The sequence below is a fragment of the Cebus imitator genome, unplaced genomic scaffold, assembly GCF_001604975.1.
Source record: "Cebus imitator isolate Cc_AM_T3 unplaced genomic scaffold, Cebus_imitator-1.0 Scaffold253, whole genome shotgun sequence".
NCBI classification, from domain to species: Eukaryota; Metazoa; Chordata; class Mammalia; order Primates; family Cebidae; genus Cebus; species Cebus imitator.
In genome coordinates this window covers 2,078,610-2,094,216 of record NW_016107568.1, presented here as the reverse complement: position 1 = coordinate 2,094,216, position 15,607 = coordinate 2,078,610, and the positions used below count along the sequence as shown (strand labels likewise).

The window sequence follows — 15,607 nt, the reverse complement described above, 5'->3', positions numbered from 1 at the left end:
GGCTCACTGCAACTTCTGCCTCTTGGGTTCAAGTGATTCTCCTGCCTCAGCCCCCTGAGTAGCTGGGATTACAGGTGCGTGCCACTGCACCTGGCTAATTTTTGTATTTTTAGTGGAGAATGGGGTTTCACCATGATGACCAGGCTCGTCTTGAACTCCTGACCTCAGGTGATCCTCCTGCTGTGACTTCCCAATAGGATTACAGGCATAAGCACCACATCCAGCTGATGAGCTTCTATTTCTATAGTTAACTATTGTTATAAGCCTTTCCTTAGAGTTTGGTATAGAAGAAACATAATACCATTGAGATCTAAACTTATAGCAAATCCTTTGTTACTTTCTGGGCTGTGATGGTTAGTTATATGTGTTATCTTTGCTAGGCCATGGTAGCCAGACATTTGGTCAAACACAAGTCTGGACATTCCTGTGAGGTTATTTTTTAGGTGAGAATAATATTTAAATCAGTAGATTTGGGTAAAGCACATTACCCTCCATAATGAAGACTGGCTTCATCCAATCAGTTGAAGGTCCCAAGAGAAAAAAGAACAAGCTTCCCAGAAAGAAGGAATTTTGCTTCCAGACAGCCTTTGAACACAAACTATAATATCAAACCTTCCCACGCTGTCAGCCTGAAGATATATCCTGAAGATTTTAGACTGGCGAATCTCACAAAGTCATAAGCCAATTCCCTAGAATAAACTTACTTCTTTTTCTCTTCCTACCATTGGCACTATTTCTCTGTAGAACTCTGATTAACACAGTTTGTACCCAGAGTAGTTCTGGAGGAACAAAATCTTAGGGATAAGATTTCTGAGTTGATTATGGGGTTTATAAAATTAGTTCTCCAATCTGACTGGATAGCAGAGAGAGCACTAAAGGTCAATGGCGTGATGTGGCGATAGAGATATGCAAAATATCACTATTGGATACATCCAATCAGATATTTATAAAAGGCAAAGTTCTGGGTGAATGAGTATATAATACTTTCACATTCTTTTGTCAAACTAATGAGTATAGTGAAATTGACTGCCTGCTTCTATTACATTATTGCACTAGACCAAGTGGAAAAGAAGAGTTCAAGAGTTCAAATTCTAAGATCAAGAACTGCATAAATGATGTGAAAAACTTGTATGTCTGTCCTAAAAAAGACCCATATCTTCTGTAGTGGTAGAACTGAGATATCTGATAACCAAATATAGAATCTTATGCTGTGAATTGGTGATTTACAATGTATATCAAATTCCCATCCTTGCAAGATGTGTACTGTTAAAGTGAGGGCATGAATTGAGAAGAAATGGGCTCTAGAAAATTGGAACAGGGACATATGAGATGATTCTGATGAAGCTGAGAATATAGAACACCTGAATTCTGGTGAGTCTTTTGCCAGTAAAGCAGCCACTTCACCTTTGACTAAGATTAACTCTTTCTCTAGTGGCATCTCCTGAGGTAAATGCCTTACAGGACAACAAAACCCACTCCAACAACTCCTCTTACTTTTATTTATTTACTTTAGAGAGGGTCTCACTCTGTTGCCCAGGCTGGAGTGCAGTGGTGTAATCCCAGTTCACTGAAGTCTTGACCTCCTAGGCTCAAGTGATCCTCCCACTTTAACCTCCCAAATACCTGGGAATACAGGCATGTGGCACCATTTCTGGCTAACACACACACACACACACACACACACACACACACACACAGAGGTATGTGGCACCATGACCAGCCTATATATATATATGTAATATTTTTTGTAGAGATAGGCTTTCACCATGTTGCCCAGGCTAGTCTCAAACTACTCCTGGGTTCAAGTGACCCACCCACTTTGACATCCCAAAATGCTGGGATAACAGGCATGAGCCACCATACCTGGCCCCTTTTTGTCTTCACCTTGACAGTCACATGAGACAATTTCTTAAAATAATTTTTTTCTTTTGTATATGGTTTTAGAGGAAATGTAAATCTACAAATTTGGAGTTAAGTGAATACACTTTTGGGAATTTTAAGGTTTTAGGAGACTTTTTAAAAAAATGAGAATAATCTGCAGCAACTAAGTGCATCAGGCACAGAGAATTGATGAAAGTCTAAATTGTGAGACAATAAAGGTAAATCTAGCATTTGTATGGAAGAGTTTTACCATTGTCACATGCCCAGGTGCCCCTTTCAGTCTCTCTGAGCCTTCAGGACTCAGATGTCCCTTTGGTACTGATCACTTTTTTCAGGGCACCTTTGACATCCTTGTTCCTAAGGATGTAAATCAAAGGGTTGAGTAATGGTGTGATAAAGGTGTAAACAAGGGCAAATTGGCGGTCCTCCTCTACAGAAGAGCTGGACTGGGGACGCAAGTATACCAAGGCACAGCAGCCATACTGCCGCAGGACCACGGTGAGGTGGGAGGAGCAGGTAGAGAAGGCCCGGCGGCGGCCCTCGGCAGAACGAATGCTCAGGATGGCACAGGTGATGAACATGTAGGAGACGCAGATGAGCAGAAAGGGGACTGTCAGCACGAGGATGCTCACGACATAGAGGACAGCCTGGTGCACACGGATGCCAGCGCAGGCCAGGCGCAGGACCAGAGGCACATCGCAGAGGAAGTGGTTGATTTCCCGGCGGTGGCCGCAGAAGGGCAGGGTGAAGATTAAGGCGGTGAGCTGCAAGGAGAGGAAGAGGGCCAGGCCCACGGCCCCGCCCAGCATCTGCACGCACAGCTGGCGGGTCATGATGAGGGTGTAGTGCAGCGGGTGGCAGATGGCCACTTAGCGGTCATAGGCCATGATCGCCAAGAGGAAACAGTCAGTACCACCAAGTGTGAGAAAGAAGAACATTTGGGCCCCACATCCAGCCAATGGAATGGGCTTCTGGGCCCCAAAAATGTTGGAAAGCATCAAGGGCACAACAACCGTGATGTAGCAGATCTCTGCAAAGGTCAGGTTGGACAGGAAGAAATACATGGGGGTACGGAGGGCGCTGTGTGTGCATACCACGCAGATGATGGCTGTGTTGCCACAGATGATCATTAAGTAGGGAAGGAGGAAGAGAAGGAAGAGAAGAAACTGTAATTCAGGAACTGTGGTGAACACACGGAACACAAACTCCGTGGAGCCGGACTGGTTGAAGACAGGTTTCCATGCAAGCATGTCTTGTGCAAAAGGATAGGAGGCACAGAGCCCTCCTTGGCTGAGTTGCTTTATTGCCTGAGTAAAATAAAGAGGAAGGACTTTGTAGGACTTTGTTTCTGAGATGGGAATTACCTAACTGTCATTGAGATTCCTTTTATTTTATTTTATTTTTTGTGAGACAGGGTTTCACTTTGTCACCCAGGCTGGAGTGCAGTGGTGTGATCACAGTTTACTGCAGCCTCTACCTCCCAGGCTCAGGTGATTCTCTCATCTCAGCCTCCTGAATAGCTAGAACTACAGACACACTCCACTATTCCAGTTAATGTTTGTATTTTTCTGTAGTGATGGATTCTCTCTTGCTCAGGCTGGTCTCAAACTTGTGGGCTCAAGCTATCCTCTAGCATCAGCCGCCCAGGATGCAGGGATTACAGATATGAGTCACTGAGCCCAACCTGATACTCTAATTGTAATTAAACACATGGAATGATTTTCTTCGTAAATCTTCATCTGTATTTTCTTGAAGAGAAAGAAACATTTCTAAAGTGCTTCAAGCATTACACTTTAAAATAAGTTTAAGAGTAGAACAGTGGTTACTAGGGAAGTGAGGGAGAGGAGGTAGGAGAGGTAAGTCAAAAGGTACAAAATTGCAGGTGTGTAGGATAAGTCCAGGATCTAATGCATAGCATGAGAATTAGAGTTAATAATTGTAGTATGCACTGCAAATCTGCTAAGAGTGTAGATTTTAGTTGTTCCTACTGCAAGAAAATGCTAACTATGTGAGATGATGGATATGTTAATTTGCTTGAATATACTAAACAATTCACCACGTATATGTATATCAAAACATCATGTTGTATACCTTAAATATACACAATAAAATGTAAATGTAACAAACATAAATTTATGGGTTAGCTCTCTGTTTCTGCTAAAGTTTCCTAGTTACAGAATGGTAAACATCTATAGATAAAATATTAGATGATTCAATCATTCTTATTAATCTCAGTGTTTTGGTGTTATAGAGGACTGGGAACACAACTTTATTGCTATTTTATTCTGACATAGGTTATGTATTTATTTTAATTTATTAAAGTATTTTCTGTAAGACTTCGACTGTCAACCCAACGTTTGAAATTCAAATAGATTGACACGTAAGGGTATTTAGATGCTTGACAGGCAGTCAAAAGAGTGGAGCTAGCTGAGATAAGGAAAGATGATGAGGAAACTAAAAATTCCATAGCAGAAAAAAATAAAATCTCTGCTTTCTAAAATGTAATTACTTTCAGGCAAAGTTTTTATCTAAAATATCTGTTTTATGACATAACCTAGGAGATGATAGATTACTATCCAAAATGTTTTAAGAAAAATACAGCATTCTGATCAAGGAATCCTATGCTCAATTGAGTTGTTGGAACTTTTGAGATTTGCCAATACTCTGGAATTCTGTCCTTTATATCTATGCTGAAAACAACTTAAAAAATTTAGTTGGTTAAAAAAATCAAAATTAAAATTAAATATTGGGTATTTGTGATACAAAAGAAAAGTGAAGAATGAAAGCATAGTAAAACATAGTTATATCTGAGTAATTATTTCAAATAAATATTGTTTTGTAAAAAAACAAAAATTTCAAGTAAAGTTTTTGAAAAATGCATTATAGGAAAACAGTTTTTAACAGTAATCTGAATCTAAAATATCAACTGATTTTGAAAAGTATGAAGAATGGGTAGGGAAGAAGATAGGTGATATTGTGCTAATTTCCAAACTGTTTAAGAAATTATTCAGTATAAATTATAGTATTACTTCGATGTGGATACTTGTAGAAAAATTTATTCTACTTATATTATTTAACTTTTAATATTAATTCCTTTAATAGTAAGCACAAATAGCATGTACTTTTTCAAATATATATGTATGTACGTATGTATCTATCTATCTATCTTTTCCCCCAAATAAGAAAAAAAAGAATGAAGCTATTATTCAAAAGAAAAAAAAGCAAACAAAAATGGATAAGAAATTATATAGAACAAAAATATTTTTAAGAAAGTTTTCAGAAGCAGAATAAAACATATCAATTACTAAAATAAATATTGATAGGCGTATATCTCCTATAAAAAGATGTTCAGATTGATTTAAGAAGCAAAAGAATGTTATTAAGAGGCAAGAAATAGCACCATGAAAAAGCTATTACCTCTTTTATTCAATATTTTTTCAGAAAGTTCTACAAAATGAAATATGCCATGTCCTCCAACAAATAAATATGGTAGATACCTAACTGTCCTTATGAAAACCTCAAGACAACTAAGAATTTGTTAGAAATAATATGGAAATTTCTTAAGATGATCAATAATTAACCAATTTCCATTTAGTCACTTTGTTCTCTTTCCCTCTATGGAACATACTGTCTGTTGGGTATCATCAGGATACCCACTTCTAAACAAGAAGATTTCACTCCAGTACATCTGAACACTTCTGCTCCCACCATTTGAGATTTTTGCTTGTGAAGTCAACTGTGTTTGTTTCCAACTGTCAATAAACCAGTAGGAGTGATGGCTCATGCCTGTAATCCCAGCAATTTGGGAGGCCAAGGTGAGCAGATCACTGGAGGTCAGGAGTTTGACACTGGCCTGACCAACATGGTGAAACCCTGTCTCGATTAAAAATACAAAAATTAGCCAGACATGGCAGCACACAACTGTCATCCCAGCTACTTGGGAGGCTGAGGCAGGAGAATCTCTTGAATCTGGGAGGCAGAGTTTGCAGTGAGTCAAGATTGCACCATTGCACTCCAGCTTGGGCAATGAAAGAAAAACTCTGGCTCAATACATACATACACCAAGTACTTTTAATATTGGAGAAGTTAATAATGCATGAAATGTTGTATACATGATTGAATTATGAACGTTACAGGATTCTTTCAATCGATATCAATGTAAATATTTTGAAATTATTTGACAAAAATTGGTTGCAAACAAATAACTTACTGATGAATTAGCTAAGATGGGCAGAGCTACTATATATGTTTGAGGGAAAAAATCATAAAAATCTTGGGTAATGTAGCATGCATTTTGTTTCATAAGAGTCTTTAAAGACACTGATATTGCAAATTGTAGACAATGATTTGGGAATACAGAACTGGAAAAAACCACCTTAAACTTCATATGGAACCAAAAGAGAGCCTGCATAGCCAAGTCAATTCTAAGCAAAAAGAACAAAGCTGGAGGCACCACACTACTTGACTTCAAACTATACTACAAGGCTACAGTAATCAAAACAGCGTGGTACTGGTATCAAAACAGAGATATAGACCAATGGAACAGAACAGACGCCTCAGGGGCAATGCCACACATCTACAACCAACTGATCTTTGACAAACCTGACAAAAACAAGCAATGGGGAAAGGATTCCCTGTTTAATAAATGGTGTTGGGAAAACTGGCTAGCCATGTGCAGAAAGCAGAAACTGGACCCCTTCCTGACACCTTACACTAAAATTAACTCCAGTTGGATTAAAGTCTTAAATATAAGACTTAACACCATAAAAACCCCAGAAGAAAATCTAGGCAAAACCATTCAGGACATAGGTATAGACAAGGACTTCATGACCAAAACACCAAAAGCATTGGCAACAAAAGCCAAACTAGACAAATGGGACCTAATTAAACTCCAGAGCTTCTGCACAGCAAAAGAAACAATCATTAGAGTGAATTGGCAACCAACAGAATGGGAAAAAATTTTTCAATCTACCCATCTGACAAAGGGCTAATATCCAGAATCTGCAAAGAACTAAAACAGATTTATAAGAAAAAAACAAAGAAGCCCATTCAAAAGTGGGCGAGGGATATGAACAGACATATATGAGGCCAACAAACATATGAAAAAATGCTCATCATCACTGGTCATTAGAGAAATGCAAATCAAAACTACATTGAGATACCATCTCATGCCAGTTAGAATGGCGATCATTAAAAAATCTGGAGACAAGAGATACTGGAGATGATGTGGAGAAATAGGAACACTTTTACACTGTTGGTGGGAGTGTAAATTAGTTCAACCGCTGTGGAAGACAGTGTGGCACTTCCTCAAGGACCTAGAAATAGAAATACCATTTGACCCAGCAATCCCATTACTGGGAATATATCCAAAGGTTTATAAATCGTTCCATTATAAGGATACATGCACACAAATGTTCATTGCAGCACCGTTTACAATAGCAAAGACCTAGAACCAACCCAAATGCCCATCGATGATAGACTGGACAGGGAAAATGTAGCATATATACGCCATGGAATACTATGCAGCCATCAAAAACGATGAGTTTGTGTCCTTTGTAGGGACATGGATGAACCTGGAAACCATCATTCTCAGCAAAGTGACACAAGAACAGAAATTCAAACACTGCATGTTCTCACTCATAGGCAGGTTTTGAACAATGAGAACACATGGACACAGGGAGGGGAGCATCACATACTGGGGTCAGTTGGGGGGAACTAGGGGAGGGACAGTGGGGGGTGGGGAGTTGGGGAGGGATAACATGGGGAGAAATGCCAGATATAGGTGATGGGGAGGAAGGCAACAAACCTCATTGCCATATATGTACCTATGCAACAATCTTGCATGTTCTTCACATGTTCCCCAAAACCTAAAATGTGGTAATAATAATAAAAATATATATGTATATATATATAAAGTTTTAAAATGAGAGAGCATAAAACAGATAAAAGAAAAATTGAAGTCTAGGAGAATATAATAAAAAGTGATATTAATAAAATTACAAAAAAAAGAAAGAAAACTAATTTGCAATAATCATCTCACACAAAAAACATACACAGAAAGCGTTGGTCATTCATCAGAAGGTTAGGGTTAAAAATGTTCATTTATATGTTTCAAGTTAAATGAAAATTTTTATAATGTATACATTAAAAAAATTAATTTCCTTGTAACTGCTTTTTCAATTAATTGATCAAGCCCTGGCTACTTTGGTTAAAAGGGCTTTCACTATATGTAAAACACAACAGTTTTTCCCCATATTGGCAGTAACTAGTTAGAAAAATACAATAGCAAAAGTCACACAAATATAAAATATCAATAAATATAACATGTAATAACTAATAGAAATTTAAGCAATTGTTAAAGCTTTTTTGACGGTAAAACTCAGTATTTTAAGAATATTATGTGTTTTCAAAATAACACACAATTTTGCCGAAAGTCTGATAACAATTTCAAGATAATTTGTGCATGTGCATGCACATGTACTTTATAAAGTGCTTTTAAAGTTTATTTGGAAGAATAATCAAATGGGAATAAATAGATGTTAAATAAGAATATTTAGATATATGCTCATTTAGATGTTAAATGAGACTAAGATCTTAAGAAAGATGTTAAAAAAAGAACAAAAGTGAAACTTGTACTAAAAAACTTGCATAAATTATAATATTTCATGAATACATAATGCATTATAATGGCATCAGAAATAAAAATTAAGTGCAGGAGTAGAGAGACAGTTCCATAAAACAAAAATATCCATGAATATATGAGTCTTAAATACACAGTAAAGTCAAGATAGCATAACAGAATGGTTTAGAGCTCTTTGTCATCAGACTACTTGTGTTCAAAGTAATCTTGAACACTTTACACAAAATCTTTATACTTCAATTTTCTCATCTATAATATGGGAATGATAAATGTACTTACCAATAGAGTTTCTGTGATGTTATGATTAAAACAAAAGGCACTTAAAAAAAGCTAGTGCCTATAAGCATCCACTAAATGTCAACACTTACTGTTTTTCAAATATCCTCAGCTATGGAATAATGGGCTAATATTTGTTTTGACATTATTTTTCTGTTACTATAAACTGAAATTTATTTTGGATAATCAAAATGTATATTCTCAAAAACTGAAATTTTAAAGGTAATAGAAGACTGTATAGTTAAGGACCAAATTAAAACCTCATTCCAGCAAGCTTAATTATCAGAAGGTAGAATCCACCTTGAAATCTTTGGTTCTTGGATTTTGCACTTTTAACATATATCAATTGCTTTGCAATTTAGTCAAGATATCGCAGAGCTATGCACAGAAAAGACGACTAGTTGAATAATTCTGTTGTAGTGTCTGACACAAATACACAAACTCTGTCTGGGTCTAAACTTGTAGGAGAGGGAGGCCATCGTCTATGAAGGGAGAGCTGAGAAGCCTCCAAAAAGATCTCCTGCCTCAGTGTTACTCTAAAGATACTGACACTGTGAGGGAATTTCTTGTTAAGCATTCCCACAAGAAAACTTACAGGCTTTAAAATCTTCCCACCTGCGTTTTAATCCTGACTCTGCCACACACCAGGTCTCTGGCCTTGGGAAATTTACTTAGTAAATAAAGCTTACAAAGCAATTTTCTTAGCTATCTTGCAGAGTTAGTGTGACTATTAGTAAAAAAAAAATATATGGAAAGTGCCCTGTGCTGTGCCTAGCTTTTTTTCCCTGAAACATTTTTTATTGCAAAATACATATAGCATAAAATTTACCATCTGAATCATTTTAAGTGCAGTTCAGCAGTGTTAAGTACATTTATATTCCTGTGCAACCATCACCTTACCACCATCTGTCTCCAGAACACTTTTCATCTTGCAAAACTGAATCTCTAAACTTGTAAACAATGACTCCCATTTCTCCCTATCCCCAGCTCTGGCAATCACTGTTCTACTCTCTGTCTCTATAATTTTGACTACTCTTGAGTCTTCAGATAAGTGGAATAATATAGTTTTTGTCTTTTTGTGACTGGCTTATTTCACTTAGCATGTTTAGCTTTCAATAGGGGCTTACCCCTTCATAGCCCCCTACCCTCTCCAATCACTTGAATACTATCTTATTTCCTTGAAATCATGGAAAATCCCTCAGTGTGACAACCTTTTTATTCTTTCATTTTCTTAGTTAATTTCTGCAGCTTGCAGTTCAGAACTTACCTCAAAAATCAGTTATCTAGAAAGCATCCCTAATTCTCATCTTCCCCTCACCTTCAGGATAAGGCATTCCTCCTATGAACTACTGTGGAACTCTGCATTTATCTCAATTACAAGACTGTTAGCCCTGCATCAGGCTAATTGCCGACAAGTGAGCAAGCAGATAAGCAAGGAAGCTAGCCAGCCTTTATTGTGCACCTGTAATATGCTGAAATCATATTCTCAGCTCTGTGGGGCCACATGAAACAACATTATATTAAAAATAGTCCTTGTCCTCAATCATATAAAGGTGATCTGACATTTAATGAAATCTGGGAAAACTTCTTCTAAATTAAGGGTTTCTAAATTATCTTTTTAGAAAAACAGATATAAAATACTCCTTGCAAATAGAAAGATAGATCAACAGATAGATAGATAAATGGAGAGATAGATCTATAGATACATAGATTAACAAATAAAAGCATAAGTAGATCCAAAGATGCATATATAGGTAGTCAAGCACATTTGAGAAACACTAAAAATCCTATCCCTTTGTTATCCACAATGAATATTAGCATTAAAAGCCTCTGAGAATTATGTATTACACATGAGTAATATGTATAAATTTAACTCTTTTAAAAAAACTTATTTTTGTATGAAATGATGTTTTCTTTCTCACACAGTTCAACTAGCTTTTCATAAAAGGCTGTTTAGATGCTGTGAAAAGCATTTCAAATATAATAATAAGTTACGTTATGATATTTAGGCAGTATGTAAGCTATCTTTATGTGTTAATTCAGTTACACTTCAGAGCAACGCTATGGGTCAGGTGTTTCTTGCAAATAAAGAGCTGATGTCCTAAGAGATTAAGTATCTAGTCCAAGATCAAACAGCTGGTCGGTGGTGGCATTGAGATTAAGCTGAAACATATTGGATCTAGAAAATTAAGACCTGAGTTTGGGCTCTGTTGGGTAAGCCACAATCAAAGCTTCATTTTCCTCATCTGGGAAGTGTGGATACCCAATCCATTATGTTATTTGAGTTATTCAACTATTCTTCAATAGACCTAAGTATTCCCTACAGCTGAAGGCGGGGATTAGCAAACTTTTGTTATAAAGGGCCAGATTGTAAATATTTTAGGCATCATGGGCCAGATCAGTTGTTTTAACATAATGTGTCTTCCTCCCTTCCTCCCTTTCCTCTCTTATTCCCTCCTTTCTCTCTCTCTCTTTCTTTTCTTAAAAACATAAAACATATTCTTTGTTAAATGGCAGTAAAAATGAGGCTGAATTTTAACTTTAAGTCTAACCTGCCTACCCTTGCTATAAAGTATTATGCACTGTAAGTTGATATCGGTTAGGAAAAAGAATAGTCAATTAGTTGGTAAAAAGTAAAGTGTCTGAAGATGGTTTCTTCTTTGCAATTCATTTCATCAGCCATCGAAGCAAATTTATACAGGCAAACTTTTTTTTTCAGAAAGCTGAAAGTTTCTGCCATAGATGATTAAGGGAACTCATTCAGAATGAGTTAATGCTTTTCTGCCTTATATATGATGTTCTTAGAGGATAAAATGCAGTAAGAATACATGGGCGCTTGATGTTTAAAATCTTCTAGATACATTTTAACAAGTGAACAGAAAGTTGAAACATCTACATAGGAATGAGAAAGACAGCCGGGTGTGGTGGCTCACGCCTGTAATCCCAGCACTTTGGGAGGCGGAGGCAGATGGATCACCTGAGATCAGCAGTTTGAGACTGGCCTGGCCAACATGGTGAAACCCTGTCTCTACTAAAAATACAAAAGTTATCTGGGTGTGGTGGCAGGCGCCTGTAATCCCAGATACTCAGGAGGCTGAGGCAGGAGAATTGCTTGAGCCCAGGAAGAGGAGGCTGCAGTGAGCCAAGACTGCACCACTGTACTCCAGCCTGGGTGACATAGCAAGATCAAAAAAAGTAATAATAATGAAAAGGGAAAGAGTAGGCTGATGTCCAGGAAAAGCGGGAGGTTTTTTAGAAAGCTGTGCTTGGGATATAGTAAGAGAAAGAAGGATATCAAGAAAGTAAGAATACCATGGAATTATCCTAAACCAGTCTCCTGAATGGGAACACCAGGCTCCTTTTCTGCATTCTCCTTTCTACTCAGAGGCGATTTTCTGATTTAGCCTGATTTCTCCACATAATTTTGTGACCTATATGATGTCTCTTTTAACAAATGAGTCTCCAAAGAGAAGAAATTTCCCTAGTGGCTTTCCATAAGCCAAATCCAACTAAAAATAAATTTCAGAAAAATTTCCTGAGTTAATAAACTGGAACAAATTTAGTGGGCAACTTTTCATGTGACAATCACAGACAACCACCATCTGGAGTCCACAGGGAGATCCCCTCTCTGTTATGTAGTTTTGTATTAGGAGTCCTTGTTTTTATGGATACTGCATTTATAATGTAATATTATGTTCCTATTTATATCTATAATTTAAGGTCCCATGAAGTGTGTGGCTTGGCTTACTTATCATTCATTCGAGTGCATTTGCTTGCTGCCTTTGCCATGAGCAAGCACATTATTTCTGAATACATCCAAACTAAGTAGTCATGGTACTTTCAGCTTCTATCATTCAGATTATGTTTCTATTACCTGTGGGGAACGTACTTCCTGTCTCCTGTCACTATTGGGGAAGTTAATTCCTCATTCTCCACTGGGATTGAAATCCTTATCCTCATTGACAATTTTTTTTGAGATAGAGTCTCACCCTGTCACCCAGGCTGGAGTGCAAGCAATCTTGGTGCTATCTCGGCTCACTGCTACCTCTGCCTCGTGGGTTCAAGCAATTCTCCTGCCTCAACCTCCCAAGTAGCTGCGATTACAGGCACACACCACCATGGCTGGCTAATTTTTTGTATCTTTAGTAGAGATGGGGGTTTCACTATCTTGGTCAGGCTGGTCTCAAACTCCTGACCTCATGATTCACCAGCCTTGGCCTCCCAAAGTGCTGGGTAGGATTACGGGCATGAGCCACCACACCCAGCCTTGACTACTTCTGTTTTTCAATATTTCATAGTTTTCTGATTTTAGTCATCAGTAATCACTGTGGCTTTAATTATATTTCTGGTTTTCAGAAATTTTAATATTATTTTTGACTCTGGTGGTTATGTAAAATTTAATTTTTTTCCATTATTGAAATGTATTTAGAGTAGAATTAGAAGGTTTCATGTACATTCATTTATTTTCTCTATAAAAGAAACTGATGCTAGAATTTGTCCCAATAAAAATATCACAAAATTAAGCATTTTCCCCCAAAACACTGAGAAATCTACCATATGCTAAAGCCTCCTCTTTTCTAAGAATATATTTTCTCCATTTACTTTCCAATGAGGATCTCAACTCAAACTCTGTTACTTAAAAGGTAGCATAAGGATCAGTGTAATCCGGGAAATGTTTGTTGCTCATCTGATAAAAGATATGCATAGAAATTGAGAATAAGTTTCAAAACTTTTAGAACCATTTGACATTGTCACACCACTGACACAGCAATGTTGTTGTTGTTTTCATGTTGTTAAATATAGACCAGTTCTGGTGTGGCCACAATTCTGTGTGATGAATCTCATTTAGCATAAATGGGTTGGAGGTTCAATATGGTAAACATGTTCAATATTTTAAACACTGTAAAATTTGAGCTAGATTATAAACTAGATTTGAAAGCCAAAATTCAAATTTTCCAGAATAAAACATAAATTTATCATTTATTTTAAAGTCTAATTTAGATGTGACAAGAATAAATCATTGGATATTTTTGTCGAAAATAGTTATATATTTTCTGAACTCTATGTAGTAGTAAACAAATGGTCATATGGTTTGGCTATGTGTCCCCACCCAAAAATCATCTTGTAGCTCCCATAATTTCCATGTGTCATGGGAGAGACCCGGTGGGAGAGGATTGAATCATGGGGGTGGTATTTCCCATGCTGTTCTTGTAATATTGAATGGGTCTCACAAGATCTGACAGTTTTAAAAATGGGAGTTTCTCTGCACAAGTAGAGAACCCTCTTTGCTTGCTGCCATTCACATACTATATTACTTGCTCCTTGCTTTCTGCCATGATTGTGAGGCTTCCACAACCATGTAGAACTTATGTTCAGCAAACCTCTTTCCTTCATAAATTGCCCAGTCTCAGGTATGTCTTTATCAGCAGCATGAAAATGGACTAATACAGTAAATTGGTACCAGTAGAGTGGGGCACTGCTGAAAAGATACCTGCAAATGTGGAAGTAACTTTGGAACTGGGTAACAGGCAGAGGTTGGAATAGTTTGGAGGGCTCAGAAGAAGACAGGAAAGTGTGGAACAGTTTGGAACTTGTTGAATGGCTTTTACCAAAACGCTGATAATGATATGGACAGTGAAATCCAGGCTGAGGTGGTTTCAGATGTAGATGAACAACGTGTTGGGAACTGGAGCAAAGGTGACTCGTTATGTTTTAGCAGAGACTGCCCTAGTGATTTGTGGAACTTTGAACTTGAGAGAGATGATTTAGGGTACCTGGTGGAAGAAATTTTTAAGCAGCAAAGCTTTCAAGATGTGATTTGGGTGTTGTTAAAGGAATACAGTTTTATAAGGGAAACAGAGCATAAAAGTTAAGAAAATTTGTAGCCTGACAATGCAATAGAAAAGAAAATCCCATTTTCTAAGGAGAAATTCAAGCCAGCTGCAGAAATTTGCATAAGAAATGAGAAGCCCAATGTTAATCCCCAAGACAAGGGGAAAAATATCTCCAGGGAATGTCAGAGGTCTTCACTGCAGCCCCTTCCATTACAGGCCCAGAGGCCTAGGAGGAAAAAGTGGTTTCTTGAGCTGGGCCCAGGGTCCTGATGCTGTGTGCAGCCTAGAGACTTGGTGCCCTGCATCCCAGTCGCTCCTGCTGTGGCTGAAAAGTGCCAGGGTAGAGCTTGGACTGTAGCTTCAGGGTCCAAGCCTCAAGACTTGGCAGCTTCCATGTGGTGTTGAGCCAGCCAGTGCACAGAAGTCAAGAATTGAGGATTGGGAACCTCCACCTAGATTTCAGAGGATGTATGAAAATGCCTGGATGTCCAGGCAGAAGTTTGCTGCAGGGGCAGGGCTCTTGTAGAGAAACTCTGCTAGGGTAGTGGGGAAAGGAAATGTGGGGTCAGACACCCCACACAGAGTCTCTACTGGGGCATTGCCTAGTGGAGTTGTGAGAAGAGGGCCACTCTTCTCCAGACCTCAGAATGGTAGATCTACTGACAGCCTGCACTGTGTGCCTGGAAAAGCTGCAGACACCCAAAGCCAGACAGTGAAGGCATCCGGGAGAGAGGATGTATCCCACAAAGCCACAGAGGCAGAGCTGCCCAAGACCCTGGGAACCCACCTCTTGCATCAGTGTGATTTGGATGTGAGAAATGGAGTCAAAGGAGATCATTCTGGAGCTATAAGATTTGACTGCCCTGCTGGATTTTGGACTTGCACAGGGCCTATAGCCCCTTCGTTTTGGCCAATTACCCCCATTTGAAATGGCCGTATTTAATGAATGCCTATATCCCCATTGTATCTAGGAAGT

General features: G+C 38.0%; 1 protein-coding gene across 1 annotated transcript; it reads right to left on the bottom strand.

The window, feature by feature from the left end:
* Positions 1-2,174: 2,174 nt before the first annotated feature.
* LOC108282931 (olfactory receptor 10Q1) lies at positions 2,175-3,131 on the bottom strand. Its single transcript, XM_017498984.1, is given in 1 exon segment — positions 2,175-3,131. A coding segment is annotated over 1 exon segment (957 nt).
* Positions 3,132-15,607: the final 12,476 nt, after the last annotated feature.